This window comes from Hippichthys cyanospilos, chromosome 21 (genome assembly GCF_059441005.1).
Source record: "Hippichthys cyanospilos isolate Australia breed blue-spotted pipefish chromosome 21, RoL_Hcya_1.0, whole genome shotgun sequence".
Classification (NCBI taxonomy): domain Eukaryota; kingdom Metazoa; phylum Chordata; class Actinopteri; order Syngnathiformes; family Syngnathidae; genus Hippichthys; species Hippichthys cyanospilos.
Genome location: NC_142389.1, coordinates 4,053,407 through 4,070,656, shown reverse-complemented (window position 1 = coordinate 4,070,656; position 17,250 = coordinate 4,053,407). Strand labels below are relative to the sequence as shown.

At 38.0% G+C, this 17,250-nt stretch overlaps 1 protein-coding gene across 1 annotated transcript in view; it reads right to left on the bottom strand.

Annotated features, from left to right (window-relative positions):
* Nucleotides 1-17,250, bottom strand: part of csmd2 (CUB and Sushi multiple domains 2) — a 178,832-nt gene that overhangs the window by 40,772 nt on the left and 120,810 nt on the right. The window contains exons 32-44 of the mRNA XM_088404647.1: nucleotides 17,003-17,119; nucleotides 15,466-15,579; nucleotides 11,870-11,965; nucleotides 10,976-11,179; nucleotides 10,210-10,334; nucleotides 9,116-9,212; nucleotides 8,585-8,689; nucleotides 8,369-8,487; nucleotides 7,993-8,062; nucleotides 5,304-5,420; nucleotides 3,586-3,795; nucleotides 1,893-2,081; nucleotides 802-979 (exon numbers count right to left, since the gene is read on the bottom strand). Coding sequence (XP_088260773.1) covers nucleotides 802-979; nucleotides 1,893-2,081; nucleotides 3,586-3,795; nucleotides 5,304-5,420; nucleotides 7,993-8,062; nucleotides 8,369-8,487; nucleotides 8,585-8,689; nucleotides 9,116-9,212; nucleotides 10,210-10,334; nucleotides 10,976-11,179; nucleotides 11,870-11,965; nucleotides 15,466-15,579; nucleotides 17,003-17,119 — 1,741 coding nt within the window. The remainder of the gene's footprint in view (nucleotides 1-801; nucleotides 980-1,892; nucleotides 2,082-3,585; nucleotides 3,796-5,303; nucleotides 5,421-7,992; nucleotides 8,063-8,368; nucleotides 8,488-8,584; nucleotides 8,690-9,115; nucleotides 9,213-10,209; nucleotides 10,335-10,975; nucleotides 11,180-11,869; nucleotides 11,966-15,465; nucleotides 15,580-17,002; nucleotides 17,120-17,250) is intronic.

Here is a 17,250-nt window from a genome sequence, read left to right as displayed (position 1 = left end):
CCCGATCCCGGCCGTCCCTCGATGTAAGGATGGCCGATTAAGCCGGCTCCCAGAATTATACCCCGTGCATTCGGCTTAAAAACCATCTGTCTTTGGCTGTCAGAGTGGGCATGGGAGATTACAAGCGGCTCTGGAAATGGCCGGCTAGAGACCGCCGCCTGACTGCGCTCTGGCCAAGTTACCGTTATGGGGCCCGTTTTCTTGGCTCGCTAGTTCAGTGGCGAGATACGCAGAGGTGCCGAGTCTAAACTGGGAAACATGATAGTCCGCGTCTTGGCTCGATCGGAGCTTGTTGGGAAACATCAATCCAGTAGGGCCATTCTTTTCAAAAAATGGTCGCATAATGGAAATAAGGATCGTTTTCTCATTTTTTTGACGGACAATTTCGCGGCAAATAAAGCTCAGTTGACGTAAAATCGACATGGTCTCACAACTGGTGAGCGGTTGAGTCAGTATGTTTGGAAAATGTACCAGAATCTACAGTATTAGGACTGTCAATATATAACATAACATAACATAACATAACATAACATAGCATAGCATAGCATAGCATAGCACAGCACAGCATAGCATAGCCTAACATAACATAACATAACATAACATAATAGTGTCGATATCGACACTATGACCTGTGCCAATTTTCGGCATTTTGTCAGACATCCAATAGGTATCAACTTTATTAATATATTTATTCTCTGATGAGGGGACCCTTCAATGGCACATTCAAAAACAAACACATGCAACTGTTGTTGATTTTCTCTTCATCTAATAATCAAAATAGTCATGGTAGTGTTTCCGTACCAAACGGTTATGAAATCGTGTGGACCGTGAACGTGAAGTAGAGTAAAGTTGAGCTTGATTCCGAAGCCAGGGGCCACCGTAATCAACCAGGAGCAATCAGCCGAGTTGAGGTATTCTTCTGGGTAGCGTGGAGAGAAGATGGTCCCGTTGTCTGATGTGATGTTTCCACCGCAAGGCACTGCGATAACCGACAGTTAACAAAATTTCAAAATTTCTTCATAATTTCAATGAGTAAATTTGTTTATTAAAAGTAGTATTTTTAGTAGTAGTAGTATTAAAAGTAAATGTATTATTCATATATATATATATATATATATATATATATATATATATATATATATATATATATATATTATTCTGTTCACTTCCCTGAACAGTTACATTCCACACAATAGACATAATAATAAAGTAGGCAATAAAAAACCAATAGGGTAATTATATATATATATATATATATATGAGGATGTTTTCCATGCAGCTCAGATTCCCTCTGACAAGAACACCTCATATTCACCAGCACTGCAAGCATGAAGGAGGAGTTCTCACAGTAATCCCCGTCGTTTACACTTCTCAAGCAGCCGTGACAAGCAGTTCAGATTAATGACACACCCTCGAACGCCGACTTGTATACAATCATTCCCAAAGCTAAGATTGCTTTTTGATCTGTTTCTCAGAGGCGCTGAAGCTAGAGTGTCCGTGTGTTATTTAGCTACCTGATGTGTAATAGCAGACGCCCCTAAGCTAGCGTCTCATCTACTCAGATGAGTTATCGATCAGACTGATTAAAAGCTGGACACGTCATAGAATTGCTCTGCGCTAGAGATTTTAACCAAGCTGCTTATGATTGACAGTTAGAGATAGTGTGTTAGCCGCTCTCAAATTGGGATAAGTGATGGCACTTTAGGGGGTGCGTGATATATTAACAAGATTTCTGTAGAAATCAGTCACTCAAGTTAAAATTAGGGGCCCAATTCCAATCCGTTGTGTTTTTTTTTCAAATTAAGAGCAAATTAACTATAACATGAATAAACCCACAGCTAAATGATGTTATAGTGATTCCTTTGCTGTATGTTCCTATTTTAGGAACCTACCTTCGCAGCGAGGGAAAGGGTTATCCCAATTACGGGTTGTGCCGTGTTCGCAGGTGAGGATGGAATGTCCAACCAGTTGGTATCCTGGCAGACACTCGAAGGATATGGACTGGCCCACGTTGTAGCCGGCACCCACTACCACACCATAGCGGAAGGGTTCTGGATCTGGGCACTCCTGGAGTTCGTAGGCTGCAGGCAAGGTAAACATATGATGGAAACAGGTATCAGTCCAAAAAGTTCAGTAAAATGAGTTATTTTTTATTTTGTATGATTTTCAGCAACATTTTATTTTGTAAAATAGTCTAATTGCTTCAAATTTCTGATTTCTTCAATCCTGTGTAAAAGCAGAATACGATTTCTAACAAATCAAAATAAGACAATTTCGATAAGCCAATTTCCTGATCCGTTCCACCCCGAACTAGCAAACGGCTCACAATAGCATTCTGATTGATTGATTAATCGACAAATTAATCGCGTGTTTAATTAATCGGAAGTAAACAGCCCCCTTTTCCAACTTTGGATAAAAATGAGGAGCAGGATCTGAGCCGGGATGTAAATATGATGGAAGTAATTGATTTCTATGGATCGCAGACGCTGTATTGCAGGAGAGAACTCTTGCAAATGCAGCAAACGGGGACATTTGCAAATATAATCTGTGATTTATATGGTAGTTTGCATATAATTATGTAAATGCTATTTTTCCCCATTCGCCAAAAAAAAAAAGTGTGTGGTGCCTGTTGCAGTTTCCTCTATGGTAATAACTTTTAAACTTTCCTTAGCCATAATAGAGAGATATTTTACAATATATGATCAAGAATTTGGCACTATTAAGGGACCCGAGTTTGAGTTTGCATGTTCTCCCCGAGCCCGTGTGGGTTCTCTCCGGGCACGCCGGCTTCCTCCCAAACTCCAAAAATATGCACGGCATGTGTACTGGACACACTAAATCACAGGTGTCGAAGTTCAGGCCACGAGGGCCGGTATCCTGCATGTTTTTGAAACTTCTTTCTCAAACACACCTGATTTAAATGATTAGAATCTTTTTCAAGCTCCAGCAGAGCTTGCTAATAAGCTTATCCTTTGAATCGGGTGTGTTGGGTTGAGAAAACCTGTAAACCTGCAGGATACCGGCCCTCGAGGACTGCAGTTTGACACCTATGCATTAAATTGTCCTTCGGTACGTTTGGGTGCGTGAATGCTTGTTTGTCCCAGTGCGCCTTGCAATTGGCTGGCAACCAGTTCAAGGTGTCTCCGCCTACTGCCTGAAGTCAGCTGGGATAGGCACCAGCAAGCCTGTGACCCTTGTGAGGATAAGCGACTATAGAGAATGAATAAATGGATGGGACAAGAGTTTGAAAGTGATTAAAAAGCTATAATGCACACCTCATCCAACACTGTTAGTTGGTGAATTAACTTGATGGAATGAGGGAAGAGATATTATGATATAGTATTTTACAAGCCATTATTCATCATTGTCTCTCATTTTTATGACAATTTTATGATTTTCCAGGCAAATAGCTCAATATATTATATATAAACTACACTGAAGTGATTATGGGTTACATCAAGTTCCGCAGAAGAATTTAACTGAAAATTACCCCTGGTGATTATAACAATTATAATGCAAACTGCAGACCGTTTGGAAAAAAATGCCAAGGCTAAGTGAAAATTCGTAAACATCCAGGTCACCTACCTTGGTACTCAAACCTGAAACCTGGTTTGTTCTGTGAATGGTCACTGTGGAAATAAACGGTGGTCTCATGCGAGGTGGTGAGAAGCGAGGATGGAACGTCCTGCCCGCTGAATCGTCCGATGACGGCGCTCGTGTCCAGGGGTCCGTTGCGTATTTCCAGGAAATCGTGGTTGGCTTCAGTGGAGAAATTGAGAAACTGGATGTGGGCTCCTAGCAACAAGAAGAGAACACATTTATGTTCTTCGTTTTGAAACGACCTCCAGAAAGCAACTGCAATGACGTCAATGGTTGATTCGGTGGTGATAACGGGAAAATAAAAAATTATTGGCATTGGTATTTCAGTGTTTTAGGTGTTTGGCCAAAAGAGGGTCTAATAATACCGAGTGAAAATTCGTGAATAAGGTCCTGAAGTAATATTTAGGTCTGAAAAGTGGTTTTGTACGCTGATTATTATTAAAGTAATCAGTTAATTGTGGTAATAAGTACTACAGTAATCAATTTGATAAGTTACTCAAGTGTTAAAGTAATCCATTTTTAGTGCTTAATTAAATACATTAATTAATTACTTCAACACTAATGTACCTAGACTAATTACTTTAGTAGTACTTAATTGTCTCTCAAAGTATCTGAAGCAGTTGATTATATTAAAGTATGAAATAATTGATGAATTCAGTACCGAATTACCAAAAGTAATTTAGTACCAGCCATTTTTAGATACTATTTTAGAGAAAGACTTGAAAAAATAAATTAAAATGATAGTAAAGTGAAGTCCCTGGTTTTTAAAGTCCGGGCTCTTAAAAATAAACTGTAAAAATATATTTTCATTTCAGTAATCTCTTACTTTGCTATGGCTCTCCACATTAGCAACTTTGTTGCCATCATTAGCTGTTTCAGTCGCTGCTAGTTGCTTTGCATTGATGCGGTTAGCTAAACCTGATCTGCTTTTGTGGCAAGCTCCTTCTTACAAAAATGTTCACTCTACCAAAGGTTCCGTTGGGGCATGTGTGAAAATTAAATTTACCCTTGATCGGACAAATAACCCTAACATGCTCTTCTGTTTTCATTTTGCCACCACAGGAGCCTATCAGGTGATGCCAAACACTGACAGCCAATCAGTGTCCATTTCATGGTACGATTGACCTTTGTATTACAACCAGTAATAACCATGATGCATAAAAACCGATCCAAATAATCTAAATTAGTGATTAGATTAATGTGATTAAAAAAAATAACGCTTAAACTAGGACTGTAATTAATTGATCACAGTGATTGGGCTAATCTGACAGCCCCACTAAAACCAAAGCCTACATATGAAAATTAAAGATAATCATTGAATCCCACACAATTTGAAGCGCAGAAACTGGATCCATGCCATTTGTAGTCAGACAAAAAAAAAAAAAAAGACCTAATTACTGCTTCTGCTCATCATCATTGTCTCGGGGCAATTAGGAAAACGAATGTGCATATAACAGTAATGGTCTGTTGATTGACCCCCAGTGTCTTTATTTTTTTCTTTAATTCAGATTACAGACTCATCAATGAAGCTGAAGTCTGACTGTTGCAATTGGAAAGGAAAGAGGAAAGTCATTAAAAAGGGCAAATGCCTTGAAAACCGGCCAAGAAAACTGGGCTCGCTACACTTGGGGCCAAACGAAATTTTAGTACACATTTAAAGCGTTTTGCCATTTTCAAAGCTACTAGAAGCGTCGGATTCTTACCGTAACCAACAGGCAGGTAGATTCTCCATGTGCAGTCACTGTTGCTAGGATAGTTGCCAGGGAAACCAGGGCTGAGTATCATGCCCTCCATCTCCTCCCGAATTCCTCCACATTGGGCTAGTGGGAACCAGTAACACCATTACATCAGTGAGGGTCATGAAAAATAGATATTTTTTTTAAATAAAACCCAATGTAGTATATATAATATACAGAGTTGGAGCTCATTGGTTATTTTGTAAACATCACTTCATGGTAAAAATTAAAACACATGAAAACAAACTATTTTCCTCATCCAGGATTATAAAGTTTTTAATGTGAACACTTTTATTAGTAATACAGTCTATATTCCACATTTTTTAAAAAATGTGTGGATGCATTTTTGGATTATCAACCTGAATTCACCTTTTAAAGGTCCAAATATGAGACAGTAATATCAAATTATCAATATCCTTGTCAAATATTAACTCATTCAATCCCAAACATGGATTTTTTTTTTTTTTTTTTTAAGAGTCCAGAGATTGAATCCCAGGTACTTGATTCTTTTTTAGGGTCTACAATAATTGAATACTGAAGGTACTTAAGCGCTAAAATATTTGATGACTTGAGGAACAAATTGTATTAAAATAACGGATTAATTTAGGTACTGAAAGTTCAAAAGTAGTTGATTGCATTACAAACTTCAGAAAAATATACTAAAAGCACTGAAGTAATTGATTACTTTGGTATTCAAACCATAGAAATCAATTACCTTAGTACACAAAGTAATCAATTACATGAGTACTAAATTACTAAAGTAATTGATTACTTTGATTTATGAAGATATTTTAGTTACCCACCAGCTATTATTATACACAACATTAACCAAAATGGTGGCACAAAAAAAACAAAATAAAAAAAATCCAAATAATTATATGTGTTTCACTGTCTGAAGTTAAAAAACAAAAAAGATAGCAAAAAAAATTCATAAAAATATGTCTTTGGGATTGAATGAGTTTATATCAATCAAGCATAACAGCCAATATTTTTTAAATAAAGAAAAATCAGTCATTTTCATTTTAAAAAAAGAAAAAAAATACAGTTCACATTGGGTGGCCTACTAAATTAAGCGTTATATTTTGCACACATTCATTTTTTTTTTTTTAATCTGATGTCACGGCAGCACATATCTAGCATATCTTTGCTATTTTGTCAGTGTTCCTTTCATCTTAAACCACCGGTGGATACAATTTTCTTGACTGAAATCCAGGACGAGGACTCAAAATAGTTAGAAATAAAAGTGATGATGGTATCAAGAAAGATGAAAAGAGAAAAGCCCTGAAATAAGATGCAAAAAAAGATGAAAGGACGTTAAACTGATGTTAAAGCATCAGCTGACTAAAGCACAAAACAGTGAGAGGTCCTGAAAGTGGAGTAAAAAAAAAAGAATTGTGAGGAGGAAAGGGGAAAGAAATGAGAAAAACAGCCTACTTAAGACAGAGAAGGGAGTCACCCCAGAGGAAAAAAAAAAATGTGGGTGATATACCATTATTTTTCTCTCAGGAATAAATCATCGGCTTGTGTGCGGTATAAAAAGTTTCAAACTGGATATGCGGGCGTATGAATTTTCCCAGACTTGAAGCAATCACTGCCACAATGGATTTTAATTACCAAAGCCATCCCAGATGAGCCATCGGATTAAATAATCATTACCACCTATGGATTCAAGATCAGCACAGATTTTCAGTCGATGATAAGAACTGGGGTGTGAATATTTGCTCATGTTAACTATGAGCGGGTTAAACCAAATGTTGCCGGGTTGAAATCTCTAGTTTGGAGAAAATACTTCTAAGTTTTGAGGTGACCAAGGACCCGATGGTCACTGTTAAGAGTGCTAATGTTTCTCGGTGGGGGACAAGCATCTCTATAGCAATCGACCAATCCGGTCTGTATGGTAGACGAAAGCCACTCTATGAGAAACAACATTCTTTGGTCCGATGAGACAAAAACTGAAACTCTTTGATGAGAACGTCATGTTTGCAAGAAACCAGGCATCGCTTATCACCCGGCCGATACCGTTCCTACAGTGAAGCATTGTGGTGGCAGCATCATGGTATGGGGATGTTTTGTATCAGCAGGAAGCGGCAGACTAGTCAGGCTCGAAGGAAAACTGAAAACTGAATGAAAACCTGCTCCAGTTCACTCCTGACCTCAGACTGGGGTGACGGTTTATTTTTTAGCAAGAAAAAAAAATGGACACAGCCAAGATTTGAAATAAATGACTTTAGAACAACTCCGTGAATGTTCTGAAGTGGCACAGTAAGAGCCCAGATTTGAAACTGATTGATCTCCTCCAGATTTTTCTGCAGGGAATTTGAGCTACAAAGGGTGATCACCACTGACTGGATTTAACAACCTCAAATGTCCTAAATCAGTCCGTTAGTTTATCTTCTGGGGTAAAAAGAGCATCAACTATCGATTTGCACTTCCCCTGAGGGATCCGCCTTAAAACAAAAAACTTGTTCCCCTTGAATTTGAAACGTCAACGTAAAGCTAGATTTTAAAACTGAGCTCTTGGCCTTATCGTGACTTGACTATCATCTTGGCAACAAAGGGTTTGAACGATCCCTCGGGACAAGTTGTCAAACCTTAAAACAAAGCCGGAAGGACAAGAGTAAGAACGTAGAAGCAAATCTGAAAAAAACATTCTTACCGATACATAGAGGTGGAGGGTAGTTCCATCTTCGGACCGTCCCGGGCATACAGGTGATATGCGAATTCCCCTTCGAGTTAAACCGTGTGCAGAGAGAAATATGGAAAATATAAACAAACTGGCCATGAATTAATTTGGACTCCCTAACATCTGGTGCTTTAATTGTTCCTAGCAGCTGCCTGTTGTCTCCAAAAGACTTCATGCAGCGACAAAATGACCAAATCTATCGAAAGTGACAACGATCGATACAGAAACAGACCTACAACCATATTAAAACAAAAGGATGATTAGAATGAGGTTTCACTTACCAATAACCGCGCATTTCAAATGCCGCAATCTTGTAATATTTTGTAGGCAGTTAAACTCATGATATTACCTGTAGCGCATATCCAGGTTCACACTGGAAAGACACCACATTATTCATTTGAAGACGTTCCCCAATCTTGATGGAATTCATGGGAATGACCGGTTCGGGGCAGCTGGTCAGAGACACAGCTGACGGGATAAAAGATGACAAGAAATTCATCAGTAGAAGTTTCGATGGTACGTCACGGATATCTGATATGTATATAAATGATTATTTCCCACTTACTTTTGTATTCCAGCCTGAATCCAGCGGCAGACACGCTAATATCGGAGAAAAAGTGAAGGTATAGTTGGTTGGAAGTACTGTTGAGGAGAGCTGGAACTGTTGTGCCTAGGGGAGAAAAGAAATTGCAGGTATTTAGTGATCCTATCTCTGGCTGAGGCTGACCATGACTAACTGCTTGAGTTGCGTACAAATCGCGAAAATACTGCTTTGCTAACATTGCACCTACTGCCCAAAGATGGCAGCACACTTGTGGACCTACTGAGGATAAGTTGCAAAGTAGAAATACTGATAAGTACCTGGAAACCTTGAAAATTTGGACTCTTTAAGAAAAATACAATTTAAAAAACTACAACAACACCATAAAAATACGTCTTTGGTATTGAATAGTAAAATATTTTTGTTTAAAGATAAGATTTTACAAATATTTTACAAAAACGGTAAAGTACTTTGTATAAGTCACGAAATTGATATTATTATTGAAAATACATCAGTGAAATGGACAAATTGGCCAGAAGAGAACACAAGTCAAACCTGAGAAACTCCCAAGCAAGGTGTCAGTATTGTCTCCTCCGTCAAACACCTCTAACGAGTCCCAGTTCTGTTCCGTGACAAAGCTAATGACTTGGATCTGAGAGGGAAGCATACGAGAAGGTAATAGCGTGTGAGATTAAAAAAAAAAAAAAAATATATATATATATATATATATATATATATATATATATATATATATATATATATATGAATCCACTTATTTTGCGTGTCTCTTAAAACCATAAAAACATAAAGACAATAGCAAAATTGGCACGTCACCTTTTCAATGTCGTGAGCAAAATGTGTGCCTGCGGATGGTAAATTTTTGAAAAGCTGACACACACATCTAATGTGTGTCGTACATTGGTATTAAGGCTGGTCTGTCATATTTTGGACCTTCAGCTAGGGTGGCAGGAGCTAATAGCTAAGGGACAGCACTGAGGTCATTAGCCACAGAAGCTAAATTGTACACCAGGAAACTTTCCATCTGGCACCTCCCCGAGGACCCCGTTGACAAACTCCCGCAAAGACGACTAAAGTGAAGAGAAACCTGAAAGCACATTTATCACAGGTGCAATCTAATGCAATCCAACACTCCTATTTGCAAAATGGGCTTGTGGAAGTGTATTAATCCTACTCCTTTTTTTACATTATAGGATTACCATTGAAATAATGCTAATCAACTGTTAAATGATGCTTGGTAAGCTAAATCCTAAAAGCTTTTTTTAAAGCGTTAATGGTGCGCCTTATAATCAGGCGCGCCTTATATATGGCTCAATATTGAGATTGGGATTCGTAGATGGGGAAAGAAGTGATAAATTAAGCTTTACCTGTTTCTTTCGTGTGTTTACAGTTGAACAAGGTTGGTCAAATTGACATTGAGTTATTATAATATTGAGGGTTTAGAGTTATTATTTGAGTTATTATTGTTATTACTTTGATTATTACTATATTGTGATTGAAAAAGTTTTCAAATATGTCATTGATTGAGGGTGCGCCTTATAATCCAGTGGGCCTTATATATGGAAACTTTTAAAATATGTCATTAATCAAGGGTGCGCCTTATAATCCGGTGCACTGATATAAATACAAACCTGGATTCCTGATCCCTCTGGAACTGTAATCTTCCAGACACAGTTGAGGCTGTTGAGGTACGGTTCTGGAAACCCAGGTGATAAAATGGTCCCGGTACGATGGGTAAGATTAGCCCCACATGGAACTGTGGAGGAAAGAAGGATATTAAGCATCTCAAGCTCTATTTGGGGGTTGTATATTGGGATGTTGGAATTATAGCAATAAATCAGAATTTTCCCATTCGACTGAAACGCATAATAGGACATGTTTGTGCATATTTTAGAAGGCTAATGATTTCTATATTAAGCTGTTAAGTTATCAGTCAATAAAGGCCATCCAGGCAGTGTGAAATGCCGTTTTAGTTATTCACTACACGGACAGAGTTGCAAATTTGGACGCTGGGCCACTACCTCGCTATACAGGATGTACGTTACTCGCAAATGTGTCAAATCACATCCCGCCTCGTCTCCAAACAAACATCTGCTAAGCACATCTGTTTGCGCTTCCTGTGTTTTTGTGTGCGGGAGGTATGCTCCATTTTTGAACATGTGGACTTCTCAATATTTTTCTGCTGAGGTTTACTTATGGACCAACTGCCACCTGCACACTGCGTGGCTGAATATCGGATCTACAGGCAACGGCTTGCGGTATAAATCTGTGTCAGTTTAGCACAAGGCACACACACATTGCAACTTGTTTCAAGGAGAGAATGAAATAAAGATGAAAAGCAGTGTGTGTGTGTGTGTGTGTGTGTGTGTGTGTGTGTGGACAGGATCCATGTCCTACCTATGCAGCTGGGGATGGAGCTGTTCCACTGCGCCAGCGCATTGGGCACTGTCAAACATTCAATGGCGGAGGATCCCTCGAGCACATAACCTGGGCTGCACTCAAAGCGAATCACGGCGCCAACAGCAAAATTGTTGCCCATTCGGCGGCCATTTCGCGGCTCGGGGACTGAGCTGCACTGGGTTGCGCTGGTCCGTGGCACAGCTTTAGGAAGCAAAAGGCGGAACGTTCAATCATGTTACATCATATTACAGAAAACATGCTGTGTGTGTGTGTGTGTGTGTGTGTGTGTGTGTGTATATATATATATATATATATATATATATATATATAAATACACTGTAAGAAAACTATTTCCTTAAGTAGTTGAGTACTAAAGTACTCAATTATTAAAGTAATCAATTGACTTACTAGTAATGCACCCAAGTAATCCATTGCCTCATTACTGAATTACCTAACCTAGTTAATTAATTTGCCACTAAATTAAAATGGATTGAAAACAGAGGAGAACAAAAGTAATTACTACAGTTATTGATTGTTTTAGCCCTTATTTACATAAAATAATGAGTACTATCATTCTCGCCATTTTTAGACACTGTTTTAGCCAAACACCTGAAAAATTTGGAAAAAAAATACGTATATGTATTCCGAGGAATTCTGTGGGATTCAACGTCCGAAAAATGGATTGAATGAGTTACGGGTGTGATGACATATGAAATACGGTTACCGAAAATAAACTTCAAACTAAATTATGAGCTCTTAGATGTTGAATTGCAAAAAATTCTTCAAATGAGACTGAAGTCATCATTCGAAAATCGCTGGAAGAGCAAATGGACGTTTTCAAAATCTGAAATTTCATTTGTGTATGCGCATGCGACATATGTACTCACTCACCCTGGTAGACCAGGTGGAATCCCCTCGAGCTGGATTGGCCTTTGGAGGTGAAGCGTATCAGGATTTGGTTGCTTGTCGCCAACGGCAATGACTCGCCTGAGATAGAAAGTGAAAAAAACAAAAAAAAAAACAATTGGCGATGTTATAAACTAAGCGCCCTGAGTGCATATTGTACACGCGTGGGCACGGCGAGCTCTCATCTCTCCCGGCTTCACTCGGTTGAGTGTGAAATACAGAATGGAATTCATGCTGGGGGTTTATCGCCTATACCGCGCTGGGCCGCGGGCCATGTAGACATTACTTAAAGGACGCGCCGCACTTTTCAAGAGGGCTTTGAATGTCACCTGAAGCCACGGCTCAGCAGCGGGCCTCATGTTCAAAATCGTACAGGCCGAGTCCAGATTCGATTGTGACGATTAGCGGGGCTGTCTTGAGGTTTCATTTGCAAAACTTCAACGTCGATGAATTTCAGCTACCGTGTTTCTTTGTTGACGTGAAAACACAACTATACAAAATGTAAAATACGATGAACTCTAAAATGAAAAATGCTTTCTTAAAAAATGGCGGCGTAACATTCTATATGTATTGTACCGGGGTTTTAATTGAAAATACTAAACGAAAAAAAACAAAAACAAAAAAAACAATAACATTTAAAAGTTGGTGCAAATATAATATCAGGGGCCTAAAAAAAAAACGTAAAAAAAAAACAGTGGAAGAGGATGTACTACAAAGTGGTTGAAAAAAAGTCTATAAACAAAATAAGTCCATATATATATATATATATATATATATATATATATATATATATATATATTAGTGTTGTCAAGTGATTATAATTTAGGCAAAATTATAAGTGTATTAACAATTTTTTTACTCTCTCTCTCTCTCTCTCTCTATATATATATATATATATATATATATATATATATATATATATATATATATATTAGTGTTGTCAAGTGATTATAATTTAGGCAAAATTATAAGTGTATTAACTATTTTTTTGCTCTCTCTCTCTCTCTCTCTCTCTCTCTCTCTCTCTCTCTCTCTCTCTCTCTCTCTCTCTATATATATATATATATATATATATATATATATATATATATATATATATATATATATATATATTAGTGTTGTCAAGTGATTAGAATTTAGGCAAATTTATAAGTGTATTAACTATTTTATTGCTCTCTCTCTCTCTCTCTCTCTCTCTCTAGTATATATATATATATATATATATATATATATATATATATATATAAACATGCATATAAATCTATAAATAAAGTAGCGTACATTTAAAAAAAAAATCCCAAATTGTGGTGGGTGGAGGGTATAAAACAAAAAATAAAATAAAAAGCAGATTATCTAGGAGTTAACTGGCAACCAGGCATTACTCTGGGTTTAAATAAACCAAATACAAAACATCTGATTCATAGTGAATTTCATACACAACAATACACTTCAAATATTGTAATAAAACATTCAAAAACATTGCAGACTTTATAGCACATATGCATGAATTTCAACATTGTTTTTATAAAGAAAAAAAAACGTGCATTTTTAGAATGACCGTATCTCCAAGGGCTCCCAACATCCTAATTAAACCCCTGTGATATTTCTACAGAGAAGGGAGGCGCAGAACATGCTATCACGCCGGCGCATCTCCGCTTCTCCGTCTTTGGTACTCGAGCCGCCGACTGCCTCTCGGCGGACGATCTCATTACACCGTGTCTGCTTGCTGTCACACTGTAGCGGGGAGGCAGACATGCTTAACCCCCCGAGGAAACATCACGCCACGTGTGTGTCTACGTACGTCCCCAAACTCCACAGTCATTTTCCCCGGCATATGTGTTTAATATATCTGTTCCTGTAAGCTGTTGCATCATAAGAGAACTCATCCCTACAAGAGTCATGGTCACGAGTGGCGCAGCTGAGACCCCGGGGCATGCTGGGTAGTTAATTGCAAGAAGGCGCTGTCATGGCGACCGCTTCCTAATTCGCTGCGCTGGGAATTTGTTCAACCTCAACTGGTCGGACATGTGTCAGCGTGTCGCTTATCGCGCCTCTGGTCAGATTCCAGCTGCGGACCGGGTCACCCGTTTACGGCTTGTCGGCACCGGTTTGAAGGGCGGCCGTTTGCCAAAAGGCGTTGATGGTGTTAGTCGGTTTAGATGCAGCAGTTACAGCGGAGATTAATGCTTCTCCAGCTGTTCGGCAATAAACCGGTTTCAAGGAAAAGGACAGAGCGGAAGACGCTTAGAGGACTTCTAAAAGCGCCAGGAAATGCCGGAAAAAGTATCCATACACATTTGGAATATGTAAGAATGCGTGGAACACATTTCTGCGATAATTGTATTCTTTGGAGGAACAACCTTTGCGGACCTAACGTCTATTTTCCTTTGCCAGACGCAACGTGAGTTCTGTCTGCTTTGTGAGTTCTGGTTTGGCCAGTCGGAGTCCCCAGATAATATGGTGTCTAGCAGTAAACTAGATATATTTTTTTGTTTTTCATCCCTCCAGCTTGGAACGGACACAAAGGAATGATCATTTGCTGACCGAGATACAGGCGATGCTTTGATTTGAAAACTTCCTTCCTTCAAACAAGCCGATGAACATCTTTTGTAGGGATTGGTCAAATTTGTCCTTCTTTTGCTTTATAATATGAACACGAAAAACATTTTCTGCCTTTACTAACATTTTGATGTTGTCTTGTAAGAAGAAATATATGTGGTGTTTCAATATAGTTTTTAGGCCAGTCTTCAAACATTTCTGGTAAATACTGATTCTAACTTTATTATTATTACCGGTATTATTATTTATTTAAACATTGATGTTTAAATAAGCTAGCTAGCTAGCTAGCTTATTTTATTGATGTTTAAATAAGCTAGCTAGCTAGCTAGTTATCTAGTTAGATAGATAGTTAGCTAGCTAGCTAGCTAGCTAGCTAGCTAGCTAGCTAGATAGATAGATAGATAGATAGATAGATAGATAGATAGATAGATAGATAGATAGATAGATAGATAGATAGATAGATAGATAGATAGATAGATAGATAGATAGATAGATAGGCTGGGTAACAGGACGATAGATAGGCTGGGACAATATAGACTGTTATCTTATTCGTTATTATGATACTCCATCAAAGTGACTTCCTTGAGCATTTTTGTATGCCTTTACACTATTTTGGGAAATTTAATACCAATGGGAATTTTGTGCAAAAAGACCATTTCGCCAAAAGTGGCATTAAAACTGGAGCAGAATATTTTCTCAAGAACATATAAAAAGCAGTAAAACATCCATTCGTCCACCCGTCTATAATCGTGACCACGCAATAAAACATGGCCAACAGAAAGAAATAATAAGTAGTAGATTTGAACATTTTTAACATCAAAATTTCCTACCACCTGGCAATGTGTTAGTCCATATGTGCGCTGAGTAAATGTTGTTTTTTTTTACCAATAGAACTGCTTGCACAAACACATGTTTGTGTCACACAAATACAAGTGAATTTGCATGCAATCTTGAGCATTTCAAATTCTTGATTACAGCTTGCGAGAGAGCGTGTTGACAGCGTCATTTATGCAAAATGTTACCTGTGTGCGCTCCAGACAATGAGCTAAGAACACGGGAGGACTGCGCCGGCCCATCGAAAACCTCCACGACATCATTCAGAGCCGTCTGGAAGAATGCAAATTGGCTGAAGACCACTAGAAAAACAAAAGACAGGTGTTGGAAATAGAAATCACACGCCAGTACGTGTATTACAGAAAAAGTCTATCAACAGCTATTCCAGTTAGAAGATCATCTCTGAATGTATGCACGGTGGCAGATGTCACCAGAAGGGACAACAAAAGGGGAAAATTAATTTGTCTTGATGGTTTTTCAGCAGACGAAAGATTTTCTCGCAGTGACAACCCATATATCAACGTACAGTCAACATCATCCTTGAAACCAACCCGACATATTTAACCTTTCCGATCTAATCTGTGCCAGCTTTACAAGTGAAAGAACAAAGTGGATACAGGAAAGTGGAGGCGAGTGAAAGGGCGACAGGGGTCAGTGCCTTTCATCAGCTGGCTGACCTTAACTGCGATGTAATAATCGGACTTCAGCAGTTCCCATTAACAGGCCTACATCGATGGATTAAATCATACATAATCTCTGGTCCAATGAATACCGGTAGTATTCAATATTTGGATTTGCAAATGTGCTTTGCTTTTGTCATGGATATCGTCAGAGATGAACAGCACTGAAATCTGCTTTTCTCTTCTGGGAATACAATTAATTCATATAAATCAATTCAGTACTATTTCTTTCCAATGACACACGGTCAAAGATGGACATTTATGTAGATTACCCTGAAAAAGGTGTTCCGCAGCCAATAGAAAATTGTTTTCATGAGAATTCAAACGTCAAAGAAAGCTATTACAGTACAAAAGTCATTGGAATAAATTATTTAGTGTGTTTTTGTGTGTTTTATGTTAATTCACTTCAAGTAATTGTCATAGAAAATTGTTAATACATTTATGATTTTGCGTAAAAAAATTATAATTGACAACACTAATATATATATATATATATATATATATATATATATATATATATATATATATATATATATATATATATATATATATACACACAATGTTAGAACAAAACCCGATACCAATTATAGGTCAAATATTTTCATTGCAGGATATGTAAAATACTGATTAAATTGCTCCAGTGACAGAAACCGTAGATGACCAGCTTTTAGAAGGTGATATTTTTTACAGGCGGCAGTGTTTCTATTACTGCAGGGTTCTCACTTCCTGAATTGAAAAATAATCCCTTAAAAGTTTTAGAAAAGTCAGATGGGAATTAAAAGGTAGAAAAGTGACAGTAGTAATCCCCGAAAGAACATTGCAGAGGATAGATTGCGAAAAAAGGACTTGTATAAATTTGACCCCAGTATTTTTTGCATCAGATGCCACTTCATATAATGGAGACATGTTTTCGGAAAACACTGCCAAAGACCTGACTGTCTTAAGGTTTAAAAAGAAAACAATAACGGCCCAATCTGTCTGAGTATTTTGAACAAAATATGCTAGGACCAACGCAAACAATAATTCCAAATATTCCTTGTCATACCATAATCTTGGGGAACTACCACCGAGTAAAGACATATCCTTGCACTGCTGTAGTTTCCAGGGTAACCAGGAGACAGGACCACTCCTTCCAAACCAGAGTACTGCCCACCACAGAGTGCTAAAACGACACACAGAGTCATTAGAAAAGATCGGCAAAAGGCCAACAAGGATATGGCAAGGACAGAATAAATATCCCCCGGCTTGTAATGTTTGATTGATTTTCTCTCTGCTTGCCCATCACTCTTTTAG